The 18,274-nt window shown below is 39.9% G+C and overlaps 1 protein-coding gene across 2 annotated transcripts in view; it reads right to left on the bottom strand.

The window, feature by feature from the left end:
* Bmpr1a (bone morphogenetic protein receptor type 1A) overlaps positions 1-18,274 on the bottom strand; it is a 96,149-nt gene that overhangs the window by 25,744 nt on the left and 52,131 nt on the right. For both annotated transcript variants that reach the window (XM_021203291.2, XM_029541393.1), the window contains exons 3-5: positions 10,331-10,540; positions 6,765-6,927; positions 4,201-4,303 (exon numbers count right to left, since the gene is read on the bottom strand). In XM_021203291.2, the coding sequence (XP_021058950.1) occupies positions 4,201-4,303; positions 6,765-6,927; positions 10,331-10,397 (333 nt within the window). In that variant the 5' untranslated portion in view covers positions 10,398-10,540. The remainder of the gene's footprint in view (positions 1-4,200; positions 4,304-6,764; positions 6,928-10,330; positions 10,541-18,274) is intronic.

Raw genomic sequence — 18,274 nt, forward strand, 5'->3', positions numbered from 1 at the left:
TTGGCAGTCTTGGGTGAAAGATCTCTAAACCATGGATTACTGCCCACTTAATAGCAGACATGAAAGATGAAGACCCAATTCTCAATTTCTCTCATCTGTCGTCTCTACCAGAGATGACTATAAGAATAAAAGCAGACTATGCACCAGACAATGGTCACTAATGCTCCACAGCCATGCAGACAGTCATGTGAGTTCATACCTTCTTACAGGAGTGAGGAAGGAAGATGAAGACACTTTTAAGTATAATGCCTCAAAAACAGGCATAACTTAAAAGATTCTTGAACAGTGAGTGTGGGAACTAGACAGCCACACGTCAAATGACTTCATTTAAGGAGAAGAAAAAATTTCCCAACAGATAGACAGTAATTTAATAATTTAAAGAGGGAAAAAGAAAAAGAATCAGCATAAATCTTACCTAGCTTTGCCAGTTACTCACTCCGTGACCCTGAGTACCAATTCCTCTTTAGTTTCCTCTGGAAATCACTGGATAAAATGTTTGCCTTACAGAGTAACCACAAGGCAACAAGATGGGATGTACCAAATACTTAGCAAACTAAATGCAAATAGAAAATATTCAATAAATTGATTTCTTACTCTCGTGAGTATGACGTGAATTCCAGGGTCTTAAACAGGCCAAAAGAAACCTTGGACAGCCTTTCAAGACCTGATGTGGCTTTACCACAAACAAGTTATAGCAGACTCACCTCACATCTTTTCTTACACACATTAATGATACATCAGGTTGAAAAAATAAAAAGCTGTATTTAGATTGGGGTAACAGCTTTCTCTTTCCTACACTCTTCTCCACTCTCCATCCAAGTCATATTACCTATCTGTAGACTAAGGTAGGGAATAAAAACACTATGGAAGTGAAGGGGAAGGGAACTTGAAGATATGTATGCCTCAGCAGTTAAGAGCACTGGATGCTCTTCCAGGATGCAGGTTTGATTCCAAGCACCTATGTGGCAGTTCCTAACAATCTGTAACTTCAGTTCCAAGGGATCTGACACACTCTTTTTGCTTCTCTGGGCACCAGACATGCTCATGGTGCACATACATACACGCAGGAAAAACACATATACACACAACGAATAATTAATTAATTAACCAATATCCCAGAGAAGGATATATTTGGCAGCTGTGAAATGGAAGAGTCTGGCTTAAGTAAACACTATGTGCTTGGGCCAAAGATAGCACTCAGAATGCACTGAAGCCAAATGACAATGAATAGAGTGAGGGTCTGAGGACTGACTCCTCTCACAAGGGAGACAGGACAGTGCTCTAGCACTGGGGCTGCAAGACCACAGAACACATAGGAATCGTTTATCTATACCTCCACCTAGCACCGAGACAAGATCAAGAGTGAGATTAAGAGATGACCTCCGAGGATCAGTAGTAGCTTAATAGTGCTGAATAGTCTTGTGTCAACTCAAACTAAAATCATCTGAGAGGAGGGAACCTCAGGAACATTTGATGTAAGATAATATAATCTTCAACTGAAAATAATTTGACTTAATATTTTCCTACTTGTATCCCTTCTCTTGCCATACTGCTCCAGCTAATGCTTCAATCACATTATGGATGAGCAGTAGAGGTAGTGGGCACTCTTCTCCCTTTCCTGATTTTAATGGGGCTTACTAATGGTTTTACTCATTTAGGATGATATTGGCCATGAGTTTGTCATATATAATCTTTATTATGCTGGAATATGTTTCCTACAGTCCTACTTGTTCTAGGGCTTTTATTAAGAAGGCATGTTGAAGCCGGGCGCGGTGGCACATGCCTTTAATCCCAGCACTTGGGAGGCAGAGGCAGGCGGATTTCTGAGTTTGAGGCCAGCCTGGTCTACAGAGTTCCAGGACAGCCAATAACCAGGGCTACACAGAGAAACCCTGTCCTGACCCCCCCCCCCCCAAAAAGCATGTTGAATCTTGTCAAAAACTTTTTCTTCTTTTTTTGCTTCCATTGAGATGATCATATGATTCTTGTATTTTTTTGTCCATGTATGTGGCTTATTACATTTATTTAATATTACTTATTACATTATTTCTTATATATGTTAAAAAAATAAAAAGTAAAATTAAAAAATTAAAAAAATAAATAAAATTAAAAGAAAAGAAAGTGCTTCCCTAAAATCTGTGCTGTGGGTCAGCAGCCTGTCAGGTATTTTCTTAATTAGTGATTGATGGGACCGTCCCAGGCTGGTGGTCCTGGGTTCTCTAGCATAGCAGGCTGAGCAAGCAAGCCACAGGAAGCAAGCTGGTAAGCAGTAAGCGGCACCTCTCCATGACCTCTGCATCAGCTTACAGTCAAGTCTGGCAACTGGAGTCAGACCCCCAGTACCCACAGGGCAGGAGAGCAGACTCCACGTGTGTCCTCTGACTTCCACACGACTTGCTGCACATACTTTTAATGCATAAATGCAAACCCCAAACAACTAACCCTACAGCCACCTAACATGCCAACATATTCGATATCCACACATCTTTTTGCTGGTGTTTTCATTTCTAAGCACAGAACTGAGTAGAATTTTCAGATACTGACATCCCAGGCCCTAGAAGAAGGGTGATTATGGAAGGGAAGAAATGGGACTTGAGAAACTGTTTAGACTGTACTTAACAAAAGAAATTCAGCAAGTATAGATATTAAAACTATGTGCTCAAGATCCTACCATGCAACAGTATGTGTATACCTAGGGATATGGGGTGACATTACTGGATACTGCGCAAGATAAGGTAAACTTTAACATTTACTAAGACCTTACTATGTGATTTCGTTTGATATATAAAATTCCTAAGAAAATAAGCTCCTTGTCCTAAGTTTCACAGCTCTTATGAGGAAGCATATGAATTTGGACAGATTATTAAGCTTGAAAACTAACATACTAAATTTGGGACCAACTCAGTCTAGAAGTTTGTAGGATTCTTGTTAATCTTGTCATAACTCAGAGCCTGTCATAACTCAGAACCACTGCTTCTCCTTGAGGTTTAAAAAGTGGTTTACAAAGGCATACACAGTTGATAACTTGTTAATGACATAAAACTGGAAGAGACAAATCCTTTCAAATCTGAACAAATCTTAACATATTACAATTTGATGAATATGTAACAAATTATAAAACCACTTCATTCCTATATACTTATATCAAAGGTCCAACATCACTAGTGAAGAGTGGGGTGGGGGTGGGATGGCTGGCATGGAAGGAGACTGAGTTAAAGGGTTTAGTTGGCTAAAATACATGTGGCTGCACTGAGAATAAGAGAAAGATTTCCTCTACGTACAGCACACTTAATTGTGCACTACACCGGAGCCCTAGAGTGTAATAATTGAATGGCTATGTAAGAGGCATCTGAAGACACCGAGATTTCCCTAAGCGGAGAAGACCTTTGGGGAGTAGGATGGAACAACTTCGCTCTCACACTAAAAAGCATTCTGAGGAGAGCTTAGGGCTGTTTGTACCAGAGAGACAGGGAGCAGATTCTTAGTCACTTGCCCAGTGACTACAAGTATAAATCTAACTCTCAAGTTTTCTATCAAGCCTGGGCTAATTTTCTGACACAGGTGACATTTATAAATAGTTCTATTCAGAGCTGCTTTTCAAAAATACTGACAGGATCTTTTAAGAAATTCACATGATTTAGAAAAAACTGAAGGAATCCTCTCTGCTGCTGCTCTTCTCAAGTAGTTGTTCGGAAGCCTTGTATTAGTTCTTCTTGACTGCTGTGATCCAACACCACGACCATGACCAAAAGCAACTCACACAACAATGAGTTCCTTTGGGTGTGTGGATCTAAAGTAGTCATGACAGTAGAGCAAAGGCATGGCAGCAGCAGAACAGGATCTAAGGACCCACACCTCAAACCACAAGCAGAAAACATCTCCATCGCCTCTGGCGGGTTTAATAAAGAGTTGAACAGCAAAGCAGAAGAGGATAGGCAGGACTTCCGGGCAGAGACAGGAACTCTGGGAAAGATTTAGACATGGGATTTGTCAGCCAGAAATGGAGGAAGAAACAGGTGCCAAGACTGAGAAGAGGTAACAAGCTATGTGGTGGTACAGAGATTAGTATGAACGGATTAATTTAAGTTATATGAGCCAGCAAAGGCCAAGCTTTCATAATTAATAAAAGGTCTCCGTGTCATTACTGGGGCAGGTGGCAGATTGAGACACTCTGGTGATAGGTTACAAATTAGATCTCACCTTGCATTGAAAATCAGAGCCTTCATACTTCATACACCCAGAAGTTAATGTGGTTTCTCCCTGATCATCTTCTTCTATAATGGCAAAGCAATGGCCATTAGTTCTATAAGAGAGAAAAACAACAATACAATTTCATATTAGAAAGAGCAGAGAATTGTGGTACACATGCACTCAAGAGGGTAAAGCAGGAGAATCTTGAGTTCCAGACCACCCTGAGCTACACAGAGACTGTCTGATAAAGAAGACCAGAGAGACGGCTTAGTGGTTAAAGGCACTGGACACCTAGTCTGAAGACTGGAGTTTGATCTCTAAAACACAAATGGTGAAAGGAAAGAACTAATTCTGACAAGCTGATGTGAGCACATGTGTACAATACACATACATACCAAATAGATGAATGTGAAATTTTGAAATAGACATACAAAAGAACTGAAGATATATGAATTGAATATAGCCTTCAATATCTTGTTTTTTACATTTAAATTGCATTTTCATGTGATTTATTAGCAAAGCCAATTTAGATTTAAGTTACATCAAGGGTAGTGTGCTTAAAGTATTGAGAATTCTGTCAAGTAGAAAGGGGGTTCTACTACTAAATGCTCCCCATGTGTATGTGGCCATGCTAACTCCTCTATCATACTCACAATCACACGTTATATATACGTGGTAGGAGATGAAAACAAGCTTTTCTGAAAAACAGTTCACCAGACCCAAATGACACAGCAAAGTATATTTGGGAAGAACAGATGACTTAGATTCTGAAAGTACATCATAATAAATGTGACTGGAAAGCAGAGAGAAGGTATGAATAGTTCATTTTTAAAATTTTTACATAAATGTATTTGTTTTACAAAGTTTTACAACTTTATTATTTTTTTCAATATTTATTTATTTATTATATGTAAGTACACTGTAGCTGTCTTCAGACACACCAGAAGAGGACCTCAGATCTCATTACAGATGGTTGTGAGCCACCATGTGGTTGCTGGGATTTGAACTGGGGACCTTCAATAAGAACAGTCAGTGCTCTTAACTACTGAGCCATCTCTTCAGTCCAAGTTTTACCACTTTAGTATCAGTGTCCTTGAGTTTTTCCCTTAGCAAATATAGGAAGGATAAATTATACAATTTCATATACTAAGTTTTATAAATTAGATCTAGTTTATTCAAAAAGCACAGAAAACTACAAAATTTGGCCTTCCTTTTTAACTCTACACCAAGGAGACAATTAATTGACTGATGAGACTGAATTGCACACAGCTGTTTTTGTTTGTTTGTTTTTTTGTCTACAAGTGTAGTGAGAATTTGGTTTCCTAAACAACCAGCTATGTGAATATATTTTGACTCTAATCCCAGGCGTGGGATGGGGGGCTGCTGCAGACTGTCCGCAGCAGCTGACTCCAGTCTGTTTCATGCTCTAGCAGGGGTGATTCTGCCGGCTGAACAAAGTTTATGCCTGGAATTCTGGGCACTCTTGAGAGGGTATAAAAATGTCAGAGCCCCAGGAGGCTGCGGTAGCAGCTGCTCCCCGGCTGCTGGTTCCTGCTGCTGCCTTTGCTGTTTTGTGGACTGATAGAGATACCCTGACAACGAAGACTGACTCTGCCCCAAGGAACTCAATGTCCCTAATAAGTAGGAAGTAGCCTAATGACATCTATGGCACCCCTTCTCCTGCAACCCTCTTTCTCTCCTACCGAGTGTTGGGGGTTTGGTAGGGATTGGGGTGGAGAAGGGTAGTAGATATTAAGAACCTAATAAAGTAGCCAAAAGTATGGTGACATGAAGAATTCTTCAATGTGCTCAAAGATAGGGGCTGTGGACACACGATGGCTGAGCATGTGCTCACTGTCTAGAGTGCCAATCTTGAGTTCCACTCTTGGATCCCACATAGTAGAAGGAGACTTCTGCAAGTTATCCTCCCATCACTTCATGTATAACTACACACGTATCTTGCACACACACACAATACATACACATTTAAAAGATATGAACTCAAGTTCCATGACCATCTGTAAGTGGACTCGGTGGTTAACATACAGTTAAGTCATATAAAACAGATGTGGACTAGAAATCCAGAGAGAACAAAACCATTCCAGTACATTCTGTGTATCTGCACTCTGCTATAACTGGCTAAGGCAGCAATGAGGAAACGTTTTGTTTTTTGTTTCAGTAATCTACAAAAGAGAAAACATTTTCTACAAGGAATAAGTACCATTACGTTCATTACTTTAAAAGTCATTAAAGAAACAAAAAGTAAGTCAGGCATAGTGGTGTGTATACCTTTAATCCTAGCATTCTGATCTCTGTGAGTTCAAGGCCAGCCTGGTCTACACAGTGAGTGCCAGGTCTATGTAGAAAAGACCCTGTCTCAAAAATCAAGATAAACAAAAAAGCTGTATCATGATATAATTAATAATTATCAATTGTTTAATGATAGACAACAGTATTTCTATATTCAAGCCAAGAATCCTTTCTTTCCATGGAAAGATACCATATACAAAGGAAAAAACCCTTGTTTGGGTTTACTATTCATCTAACTCTTAAGGACTGGACCAAATACTTACATGCATGTGTTATTAATAGCATCATCTGGGCAGTGTCCCGAGCAATAGCACTTTAAGAAAGGCAAGGTATCCTCTGGTGCTAAAGTCACTCCATTTTCTGGCTTCTTCTGGTCCAAGTCTGATTTCACACCAGTGCCATGGAGCATACTATCTAGATTCTGCCCTGTATTAAAAAATGAAATTTGTAGACAATCATGCTTGAAAATTTGTTTAGTTACAATCTTCAATAAAGAACATTGTTTCCTTCATCATAATATCTGCTGATATTATACTTTAAAAGTAAATTTCATATCAATTTATAAAGAATTATATACAGACTACTGTACCAGATACTGAGATACATGGAGACTACCCAGTTACAAGTTTTATACTAACTAATGAAAGACAAACAAAAGTGACAAAAAAGAGCAGGGCAGAACAATCCCTCTCCCAAAGGCTGAGAGCTAAACACTGGAAAACTCGAGAATGTTAATTCCAGGACAAGTCCCTACTACAATGGTTCTCTAGTGTTTTGATTTCTCATCTCTTCTCTTTTCTCTTCCCTACCCCCAACTCCCAAAACTTCTGGCTCCTCCTCTCCCCAACACTCTTGGCTTTTCTTTAAATAAATTATTTGAAACAGCCAACTGGCCATTTGACTGACAACTGCAAGACTCCTCCCTGGTGCCTAGATGCCTTGACTGAGGAACTGTCAAAACAGCAGCTCTTTCACAACTAGCAGTGCCCTGGCCGTCTCAGACTGGCTGTTTTGAACATGCCAGGGATTCCTCTGAGGAAACACCACACCAGCTGCAGGGAGCTCTGGGACCACTGCTTCTGCTGAAGTTACAGCCCAGCCTCAGAAAGCCTCACTCCTCACAGTGCTCCAGGCTCATTTATCACGGAGGTATTCATAAAGGATTTCAAAAAATAAAAACGCTAGTCCTAGGAACCAGTCAAAATTACCACAGGTAGGAGGTTGCTAACAGAAGCAGACTCCAGAGGCTATGAGAAAGCCTGACCAGTCAAGCGAGGTATCCCAGGTAGCTGGAAGAGTTCCTAAAGATCCAAACCTGACTCCAAAATAAAAGCCAAAAAACCAAACCAAACCAAAAAACCAATCAAAAAACAAACACCAAACCAAACCAACAAAAGCCAAGGGTTCTGATGCCTCACAAGGCCCAGAGTGTGCTCTGCTCTGAGTACCTAGAGCAGTAAGCCTCTAACTTTCAGCCTGGAATAAGTCTTTGACAGCCTGACCTGAAAGCCTATGGCACTAAGGAGTTCAGAGCTGCAACACTGAGGAATCTGCTTCTCCCATATTTGTGATACCCATGTAAACAGATCTCGAGCCTGTCGTGTGTGACAGTTACAGTTTACTAGGGTATAAAATAGAGACTTCAAGAAAGGCTGAGATAATTTCTAATGCTTTCAGGATGGTGGAGGTTGGGGGGGTGCATTTCCACTCTAATTTTCTGGTTCAAAACTTTTAACTAGCTTTTAAGAAGAATCCTATTTGAATGTCTCTGTGAAAAGGGAGTTACTAAGCACCTTGTAGAGACCGCTAATTGCTTAAGTAAGGGAACAGAAAGCGTGAAGTAAGTCCTGTACTCTACCTCTCATGCCAGGGTCATTGGTCTGAATCCAGACCACACTATCAAAAATTTGCCGAAGAATCTTGCATTATAGTTTATGGCCTTAAATGGCAATACATGACACGGAATTTTTTAAACAAAATCACGTGGAAAGAATGGTAAAGCCAAAAGGATTAAAGAAGTATGAATTTCACTATAAATATGAAGTGGTTCAGTAATGTGAACTCAACTGTAAATTTAGCAATACTGATGTATACGAAATAAGAAAAATAACACATATGCATACACTGACAGCAGGAAAACAGAATGTAAGAGCTAGGGATTCCATAACTTGATTCGTATGTATGTATGTATGTATGTATGTATGTATAATCTATGTATGTATTTAGGTTTTTTTATTGGCCTCCAACTCAAGAGATCTGCCTGCCTCTGATTCCCAAGTGCTAGGATTAAAAATATGTACCTCTACCACCCCATAACTTAAATTTTAATGATCTTATGTCTCTTATTCTTTTAAAAATATGACTTATTTTTATTTTATGTACAAGCACACATGTCCATGTGAGGGTATCATATCTTTTGGAACTGGAGTAGGAACTGTCTCAGGTCTAAGACAAACCCTATGTGAGCTGCCACATGGGTGCTGGGAACTGAGTCAGTGTCCTCTAGAAGAGCAGCCAGTGCTCTTAACCACTGAGCCATTTCTCCACCCTTCAGTTTCTTCTTGTATGAAGTAGTAATTATTTTATTTATTTATATCCCCGCTTCCTGGTCTCCCCCTCCCAGAGCCCTTCTCCCTATCCCCTCTCCCCTCCGCCTCTGAGAGGGTATCCCCCTGTTCTACGGCATCAAGTCTCTACAGGATTAGGTACCTCCTCTCCCACTGAGGCCAGACAAGGCTGTCCTCTACTACATATGTGCCAGGGGACTCAAACTAGCTTGTATATGCTCACTGGCTGGTCATCCCTAAGTTTCTTATACTTAATATTCAGAAAAGAAATTTACCTCCAAGTATTTGTTAATAAAAACAAATACTGAAAAGGAATAGCCTTCAAAGATAAAAAACCTTTATGCTGTTACCCAAATTTCTTCATGTGGACAAATAATCCTCAGCATTCAGAACTAAATATGAAATTGAAATTTATAAAGCCAAAATCTTCAGAAAATGAAGATGGCAGGCTATGGGCTGGGGTAGTTGGAAGCCAGTCTAGCCGATTAGCAAGCCCCGGGTTCACTCAGAGAGCCTTGGGAGAAGCCCAGTGCCAACTGTTGGTCTCCACATGTAGATGCGCACATGTGTGCACAAACATAACACATATACATACACAAATATAATGTATGTTAAAAAAGAAAACCAAGATGGTGGTAAGTTCTATCTCAAAAGCTCTTACAAAGCAATGCTAACTTTTTCGCTCAAAATACTGTCCTAATCAAACCAATCAGGGAAAATCTGTACGAAAATGTATTTATCAAATTTTAAGTTCCAGTCTGATCTATAAATACACAGTATGCAACAGAGGTCACAAATAGACTGTTAATACTCTATGGAGAAATTTTAGAACTTAGCACAGATAAATAAGTGTATTTATTTTCCAAACTCTCATGACAATTAAACAATTTGAATTATTATTTGTGCTTATTCCTTGGGTTTGAAAAAGACAGGATATTTTAAAGCTCAGTATCAATTACCTACTGCTTTGTGGTTTAGGTACTAAGTTGCAGGCTATTTATACTTAATTTCATCTGATCCTCACAAGATGAATCTCAAGCTATGTCTATGTTAAGAAAAAAAGGTTCAGGGAGGCTAAGATGTTTAAAAGGTGTCTACAGGAAGTTCACAATTTCTTTTGGCATGTTTGTTCTTCACTTCTTTACTTAAGGTTGTGCTGAGATGGCTGACCTGTTTAGAAAGGAACACGAGCTGAGAGCAGATCAAAGACTTTTAAGTGCTTTATATATAGAAATGACTTACAGAAACAAGTATCAATTTACCTTGAACATGAGAAATGATGAACAGACAGGCTCCCAATAATCTGATGTAAGTGTATAGCTCAGTCATTGTCCAATTCGCACGAGTCCTGTACACGGCCACTTTGAATTACTTCTGCTATTTCACTAATGTAAATGGCCTTCCTGAATGAGGTTTCCTTATAGAACAAAATCACTTGACAATGACTTTCACCTGCTGCTTTCTTAAGACTTCTGGAAAAGAAAAATGAACAAGGCAATGAATACAATGAAAAATTGGAACATTTCCAGGTATGGAGAAGAAAACAAGCATAGCCAGACTTTTAAATACAGAAATATGATTTTTAAAAATTGTGATATGATCAACTCTAGGACCTTGCATATGCTACAGTCTATAGCTGAGCTACAGTCTTAGCTCTGCTGAAATATATTTTTAGAGATTAAAGCTATCCTTTTTTTTTTTAAGGCACCGTATCTACAAAGCCTAAATAATTTAGTAGAAAGTTGCAATCTCTCCTAACTTCAAATCAGCAAGACAAACATACTGGGTATCTCAGTAGTGTGGTATACATGTTAGGTCTCCACTACTGGGATGCTGACAGGAAAGAAGTTCCTTATACCTAAGAGTTCTAAGGCAAGATGGGCAACAGCAAAGCAACTCCAGCTCTACAAAAATAACAAGAAAAAGAGAAAAAGAAAAGAAAGAAAACTCTCCTTCTATAGCTTTCTCTGTTTGTGCTAATGTAATTAAATTATTTATTACTGTAATGAATGCCTCTGCCTCTAATTCTAGCACTTGGAGTGGGGATGGGTCTGAGACAGAAATATTACAAGTTCTAGCCAGTCTGGGCTATGTAGCCAGAATCTGTTTCAATGTAACCACCACCCTATCACAAATATTAAGAAGAAAACAGAAGCCAGAAGATGGTGGCTCACGCCTTTAATCCCAGCACTCAAGAGGCAGAGGCAGGCAGATCTCTGTGAGTTTGAGGCCAGCCTGGTCTACAGAGTGAGTTCGAGGACAGCCAGGACTACACAGAGAAATCCTATCTCAGAAAGCAAAAACAAACAAGAAACCTGTGGCAACTATAAACTCAATACATTATCTGTACGCAGAACAGTTCTAAACTATGAATTGTCATCTCACCAGGTGTTGATAGAAACACACTGCTATAACCTTAGAGGCTAGCTTACAGGAATGGAAAGGACATACAAATTATTTCATTTATATACAAATGAAATAACCAAGGGTCACAGGATGTAAGAGGAACAAACAGCAGAAAGGGAGACAATACTAATAGAACGGGTCACTAAATCCCTCTAAAGCTCAAGTCCTGTGTAACCATGTTCTTGCCATTAGATATTCTTCATAAGGGGTTTATTCATGCATCAGCCTACATATCACACACCAAAACTATAGTCATGATAGAAAACCAGACTCATCTTTCAGGAGTTCATAGTCACCGGGTGAGACAATTTCAATACTCTAGCACAGGGGGTCTGAGCACAGAGATAGAGCTGTTTGTGGGAGGCTCTGCATCTCAGGGGAAAGAAAGAAAAGATGAAAATACTTTTGACACAGAACAAGACAATAACAAATGTAAACATATTTTCACTAAGTGAAAGGTAGGAAAAATGTGAAACCATGGAGGTTCCAGATCTATTCAAGATGGAAAAGCCCCCTCCCCCCAATCCTGAAGAGTAAGACTTAGGGTGCTATGTGAAGATAATCAATCAAACTAACAGTCTGTGCAAAGATATGTCTGAGGAACAGAGAAACAGAGGACAATGCTTCTGAACTCTGGAGAATACAGTAGTGCAATACAAAAGAGGCTGAAAGACAAAAAGGTCAAGGACCCTAGAAAGCTTTGGGTTTTAAAATGTAAGATGGGTGGTGTCAGCTGTAGCAGAAGCATAGCAGGAGTGGGAAGACTGCTGTGAAAATGGAGAGTGACGATAGTGCTAGGATCAGAAGTGGCAGGAGCACAGAATGAATACAATTAAAAAGCAAGACTCTGCAGTAGTTGGTAATGGCTGGATGCAAGGGTTAAGGAGCCCGAGCAGTCAAAGGTGGCTCCCACACTGCCCATCTGAGCAATTACTGAAATGTGAATAAGCAGATTTTTGGACAAAGTGAAGAAAAAGAGCTTAAGGGTTCAGATTTAGACAGCTGAGATTACCCAAAAGGGATGTCTGCTGGGCATCAAGCTTAAAGGCTGAAGATACAAATCTTCCATTATGTCAACAGCTTTGAGATACTAAAAGCTAAGGCTCTTGGATGAAAGAGTCCTATAGCACTATTTAGTTAGAAATTGCACTAATGGCCAGACATAATGGTGCACGTCTATAATTTCAACACGGATGGCCAACACAGAGGTAGAAGGTAGAGATCAGCATTGGCTACACAGTAAGACCCTTATCTAAACTCCCTCTCCATTAAGTCAAAAGATCACTGTTAAGCCCTGACATATGTTCACAGTCACTTTGATACATCCCTCAAAGAGTGAAGTCTAATTCCCCTCCCTTGAATATAGGACTAGTTTTCGAGACATATTTCTAATAAGTAAGATGTAAACATAAGTGACTTTTTTGACTAGGTCATGGGTGTACTCTTACTGAAGCCAGCAGCCATTCTAAGCATATTCAAACAGTCCCTCAAGATTTAGGCAGCAACAAATAGGTGATGATTCTCCTGCCTCGGCCTCCACAGTGCTGGGATTACAGGCATGTGCCACCACGTCCTGCTGCTTTGGTGGATTCTTGAGAATACATGTGATGATAAATGCCAGCTGTCATGAGTTAACTAACTTTGGAACAGTACCTTGGGGATAATAGATAAACTAATTTTGTGAGAAACAGACTGAAACGTAAAAGCCTAATCACCATAAGCATCGTCAGGAAATAAGTCTGAAAGGTAGTCAGGGAGAGCACAGCACAGCAACACCCACACAGAGTACCCAGACAACTGTGACATCACCGATATGTTTCTTCAAAGAAGTAGCCAAGAGCATGCTGTTTTAACATATTTCCACAAGATCCATTTTGGAGAGATATAGAAGAGACTTTTAAATTCTTCATTATTATAGATTGCCCCCTCTATGTTATATTATAGATTCAATTCCATAAAAGTAACATTAGTTTAATTATCAAGGTAAAGACAGTTTTCCTATTATACACCAGAGAACAGTTTTTCTGGGGTAACTATGATAGCAATCTGCTTGGTTTCAATGTCAGTGCTGGTTTACTTGACTCACGACTTTAACAATGTTAATTCATCTATGAAGGCTTCCCTTTTTACTTAATTACAAAATGGGAATATTATTAACCTGGTGATATGATTATGTACACCAGTATTACATATTCAATAAACAGGTGTCATTGCTATAATCATTAGTAGCAAAAATAATGTTGCAGACTTCTCTTTGTCTCATGTTAACTGTATGTACAATCATAATACAGCAGCAAATTACCTGATTATATTATATTTTATTTTCAAGACAGGGTTTCTCCATATAGCCTTTGCTGTCCTGGAACTCATTTTGTAGATCAGGCTGGCCTCACACTTATAAAGATCCTATTTGGTTTCTGCCTCCTGAGTACTGGGATTTTAAAGGCTTATACCACCATACCCTCTGTAACCTTATTTTATAACCATACCAAGACTGATGTTTTTATCTTAACCTTTAAAAATAAAATACATGGTTTTTAAATTCCTAGAAATCATAATCTTTAAAAACAGTTTTTATTTATTATCATGTGGTACTTGAGTTAGGGAATTAAGACAACTTTGGGGAAATCAATACTGTCTGATCGCTGAGTCTAAGGATGGAACTTGATGGGCTGAAGAGATGGCTCAGCGGTTAAGAGCACTGACTGCTCTTCCAAAGGTCCTGAGTTCAATTCCCAGCAACCACATGGTGGCTCACAAGCATCCGTAAATAGATCCGGCACCCTCTTCTGGAGTGTCTGAAGACAGCGACAGTGTACTTACATATAATAAATAAATCTTTAAAAAAAAAAAAAAAGGATGGAACTTGATTTGTCAGGTTTGAGAAGCAAGACCTTTAACAGCTGAATTATTTCACTGACATTCATTAGAAATTTCACCATAAATTAAGACTGTCTACTTGGGCTGGTGAGATAGCTCAGCAGTTAAGAACACTGGCTGCCTTTCCAGAGGTACTCAGCTCGATTCCCAGCAACCACATGGAGGCTCACACCCATCTGTAAAGGGATCTGATGCCCTCTTCTGTATTGTAGATGTACATGCAGACAGAAGACCAACATTCAAAGAAATACATACATAAGTAAAATATTTTTAAAGTTTAAAAAAAAACAACTACATTTGCAAATGCCACTCACAATAAAGACAGAGTCTAAGGAGATGGCTCAACCTGTAAAGCGTTTCCATGTAAGTATGAGGACCGGAGGTTGATTCCCAGTAGGCCCATAAAAAGCACGTACAGCTATGTATGCCTATAAAACCCAGTGCTCGGGAGGTAGAGACAGAAGTCTTGTGAGGACATGATGGACACCCTAACTAGATCAGATCTCAAAAAAAAGTGGCAGAGGAATCAGTGGCAGACACATGCATGCACGCAGGCTGATATTTAAAACGCCACTTAATCAAAACAGTAAAATAATGCAGGAATTTAAAAGCTATCAAATGGTAACTAACAATTGCATATACCCATACTGATACATTTCTTCAGGAAAATAACATGAAATTACAAGAAAATATAAAGTATTTTTAAAAGAAATATTTATCTGTTACTTTTTATTTATTTTTATTTGTTTGTTTGTTTTCAAGACAAGGTTTTTATGTATAGCCCTGGTAGTCATGGAACTCACTCTGTAGACCACACTGTCCTCAAATTCCCTGAGATCTGCTTGCCTCTTCCCCCCAAGAGCTGGGATAAAGGTGTGTGCCACCACCACCGCCATCATCGACTAAAGAAAGATTTATTCATGTATATGACGGTCTGTCTGGATGCATGCCTGTGTGTCTGGTGCCCTAGACTAGATTATCATGAACTATATAGGTGCTAGAAACTGAACCTAAGTCCTCTGAAAGAGGACTATGTACTATATACTCCTAACTGTGGAGACAACTCTCCAGCCCCAAGAATATCTTAAATTAAAAAAATATAAAAGTTCACAAACAAGAAGATTGAACTAACAGTTCAATCATAACTAAAGAACAAATAGAAAAGAAAACCCTAAACGAAATAGCGAAAGTCTGAAGTCAGCTGAAAAAACAAGTCTGCAGTCATTCTTTCCTTTTCCTGTCAAGCCACCCCCATCCCCTTCATTTTTACTTAATACTAGAAAGGTGTGGGAATTTCCAGCAAGCTGGCCAGCTGCAAGTTCCATAAATCGGCAAAGAAAGCCCCCTTCCCAGGGAAGCCCCCTTAGGCAGTTCCAGGCGCCGGGCCTGACAAGCTTTCTGAGAAGTACTATTCTGGCTGCAGACTTCCTGGCTCCACAGCCATTGTCTGCATGGCAGCTCTGCTCCTTATCCAGCGTCTGGATTAGCATAAGAATATCGTCTTTTCCTTTAACAAGCAACTCATCCATTTTCTTTCCCGAATTTCTAACTTCTTTCCCAGCAACCCTAACCCCAATACACATGTACAACTGCAGCAGTGTTGGTCAGGATTATTCTAGTCATGATAATCTTTATAACAGTAAAAAAACGATCTCATCCAAATCTGGAGAAAATATTTTGCTTCAAGAGCTATGAATGTATCTGTAACAACACAAACCTGGTTTTTAGCATCAAAGGAAAAGAAAATCCTTCAGTTTGAGTATGAACAGGAACTAACAGTCTCTGAAGCTGCTGGCAGCTACTCTGAGACCAGAAGACAAACCAGATCCTCAGAAATACTGAATGCTCAAGCAATCTTGTTTGAAGCCTCAATTACTTAGAACTTTTCGGTGAAGAGGCAGTAAACTGCCCGTTGTGGTGGCATATGCCAGTAAGATTTGCTGAATGAGGCAGAGGCCAAGAGCTTCCTGAGTTCCAGGTCAGCCTGGGCAGTGATTGAGCACACCTTTGATCCCAGCACTCAGGAGGTGGAGGCAGAGGCACACATTCTCAGTGAGCTCAAGGCCAGCCTGGTCTACAGAGTGAGTTCCAGGACAGCCAGGGCTACACAGAGAAACCCTGTCTTGTGGGGTGAGGGTGGGGAAAGGGAAGGGGAAGGGAAAGGAGAAGGCAGCAAATTCCAGTCACGGAAGGTTTTTCTGAGATGAGAATGAAGAAAGGCAACTTGAGCACCCTAGGTTAGTTAATATACAATGAATGGTTTAGAGAGGTTGCTGTTCCTTTCCCATTCAGACCCTATCACACAGACCACATGGTTCACAACTACCTCGAACTCCACTTCCTCCACTTCCGGGAGACCAAACATTCTCTTCTGGAATTCACAGACACCCCCAAATATATGCATGTGAGTGTGCATACGTGTACAGATGGATGGACACACAGACACACACATACCATTTTAATAGAAATTAGTAAAAATCTTCATAGAACACATACCAAAAACCAAACCAAAACAAACAAAAAAAAACAACTGCGGGCTAACAAAATTAAGCCAGAGAGAAAATGATTCTTAAGATGACTTAAATAGTACGCAAAGTGATTTAGCAATTTATCAACAACTATGTAATTTACTACTCGATATTTCCTTTTTAAAAAGATTTATTTATTTATTTAATGTGTGTGAGTACACTGTAGCTGTACAGATGGTTGTGAGCGTTCATGTGGTTGTTGGGAATTGAATTTTAGGACCTCTGCTCACACTGTCAACCCTACTCACTCCAGCCAAAGATTTATTTATTATTATACATAATCATACTGTAGCTGTTTTCTGACACACCAGAAGTGAGCATCAGATCTCATTATGGGTGGTTGTGACCCGCGATGTGGTTGCTGGGATTTGAACTCAGGACCTTCAGAAGAGCAGTCAGTGTTCTTAGCTGCTGAGCCATCCTGCCAGTCTGATATTTCCTTTCTTAAATTTACTAGACCTGTGGTCTTTCCCATCCTAGCTAGCAGTGCCACTTCACTTCTATTTCTTCAGACTTAATATGCCAGTCATGCACGTGTACTCTCCCTGTGGTGGTTTGGCCACCATAGACTCATGTGTCTAAACACCAGGCCCACACGGAGTGATACTCTTATCAGCAGGTGTGACCTTGCTGGATTAGATGTGGCTTTGTTGGAGGAAGTGTGTCACTGAGGAGGCAAGCTCTGAGGTCTCATGTGCTCAAGCTTAGGCCTAATGTGGCAGCTTCTTTATCCTTCCTGCCTGTGGATCGAGATGTAGAACTCCTTTCTGCCTACATGTTGCCATGCTCCCTGCCATGTTGGTAACAGACTAAGCTTCTGAAACTGCAAGCCAGCCCCAATTAAGTGTTTTCTTTTATAAGAGTTGCTGTGGTCATGGTGTCTCTTCACAGCAATAGAAACCCAAAGACATCTCATTCTCCTGCCATCAAATCAATTGTTTCTACCTTCAGTTTGTATCCTGAGCCTACACATTTCTCACTAACTCCATTGTTCTCTAATTTAAGACACTAGCAACCTTTACTTGGATGATTGAAACAGTCTTCTAAATGGTCTACAAATACTTTTATCTACCACATATTCACCACACAGGCAGAGCAATCCTAATTATGATATGATAAACCACACCTCTGTTTAAAGACCTCCAGTGGTAGCCTGGTTCCCCCAGATTAAAAGCTTAAGTCTATAGATGTCAACCAGACTCCAGTTCCTCTTCTACTCCAGCTGCACTGACCCATGGCTCTTCCTTAAACAAGCCACAAAAGCCTTTGCTCTAGGCCTGGCACATGTACAGGACTGCCACCTGCATCCTTTCCCCAGGATATCAGAAAAGATGTACTGCTACTTGGTCCCTGAGCTAAATGAAAAACAAAACAAAACAAAACAAAACAACA

The sequence above is a fragment of the Mus pahari genome, chromosome 8 (assembly GCF_900095145.1).
Source record: "Mus pahari chromosome 8, PAHARI_EIJ_v1.1, whole genome shotgun sequence".
Lineage (NCBI taxonomy): Eukaryota > Metazoa > Chordata > Mammalia > Rodentia > Muridae > Mus > Mus pahari.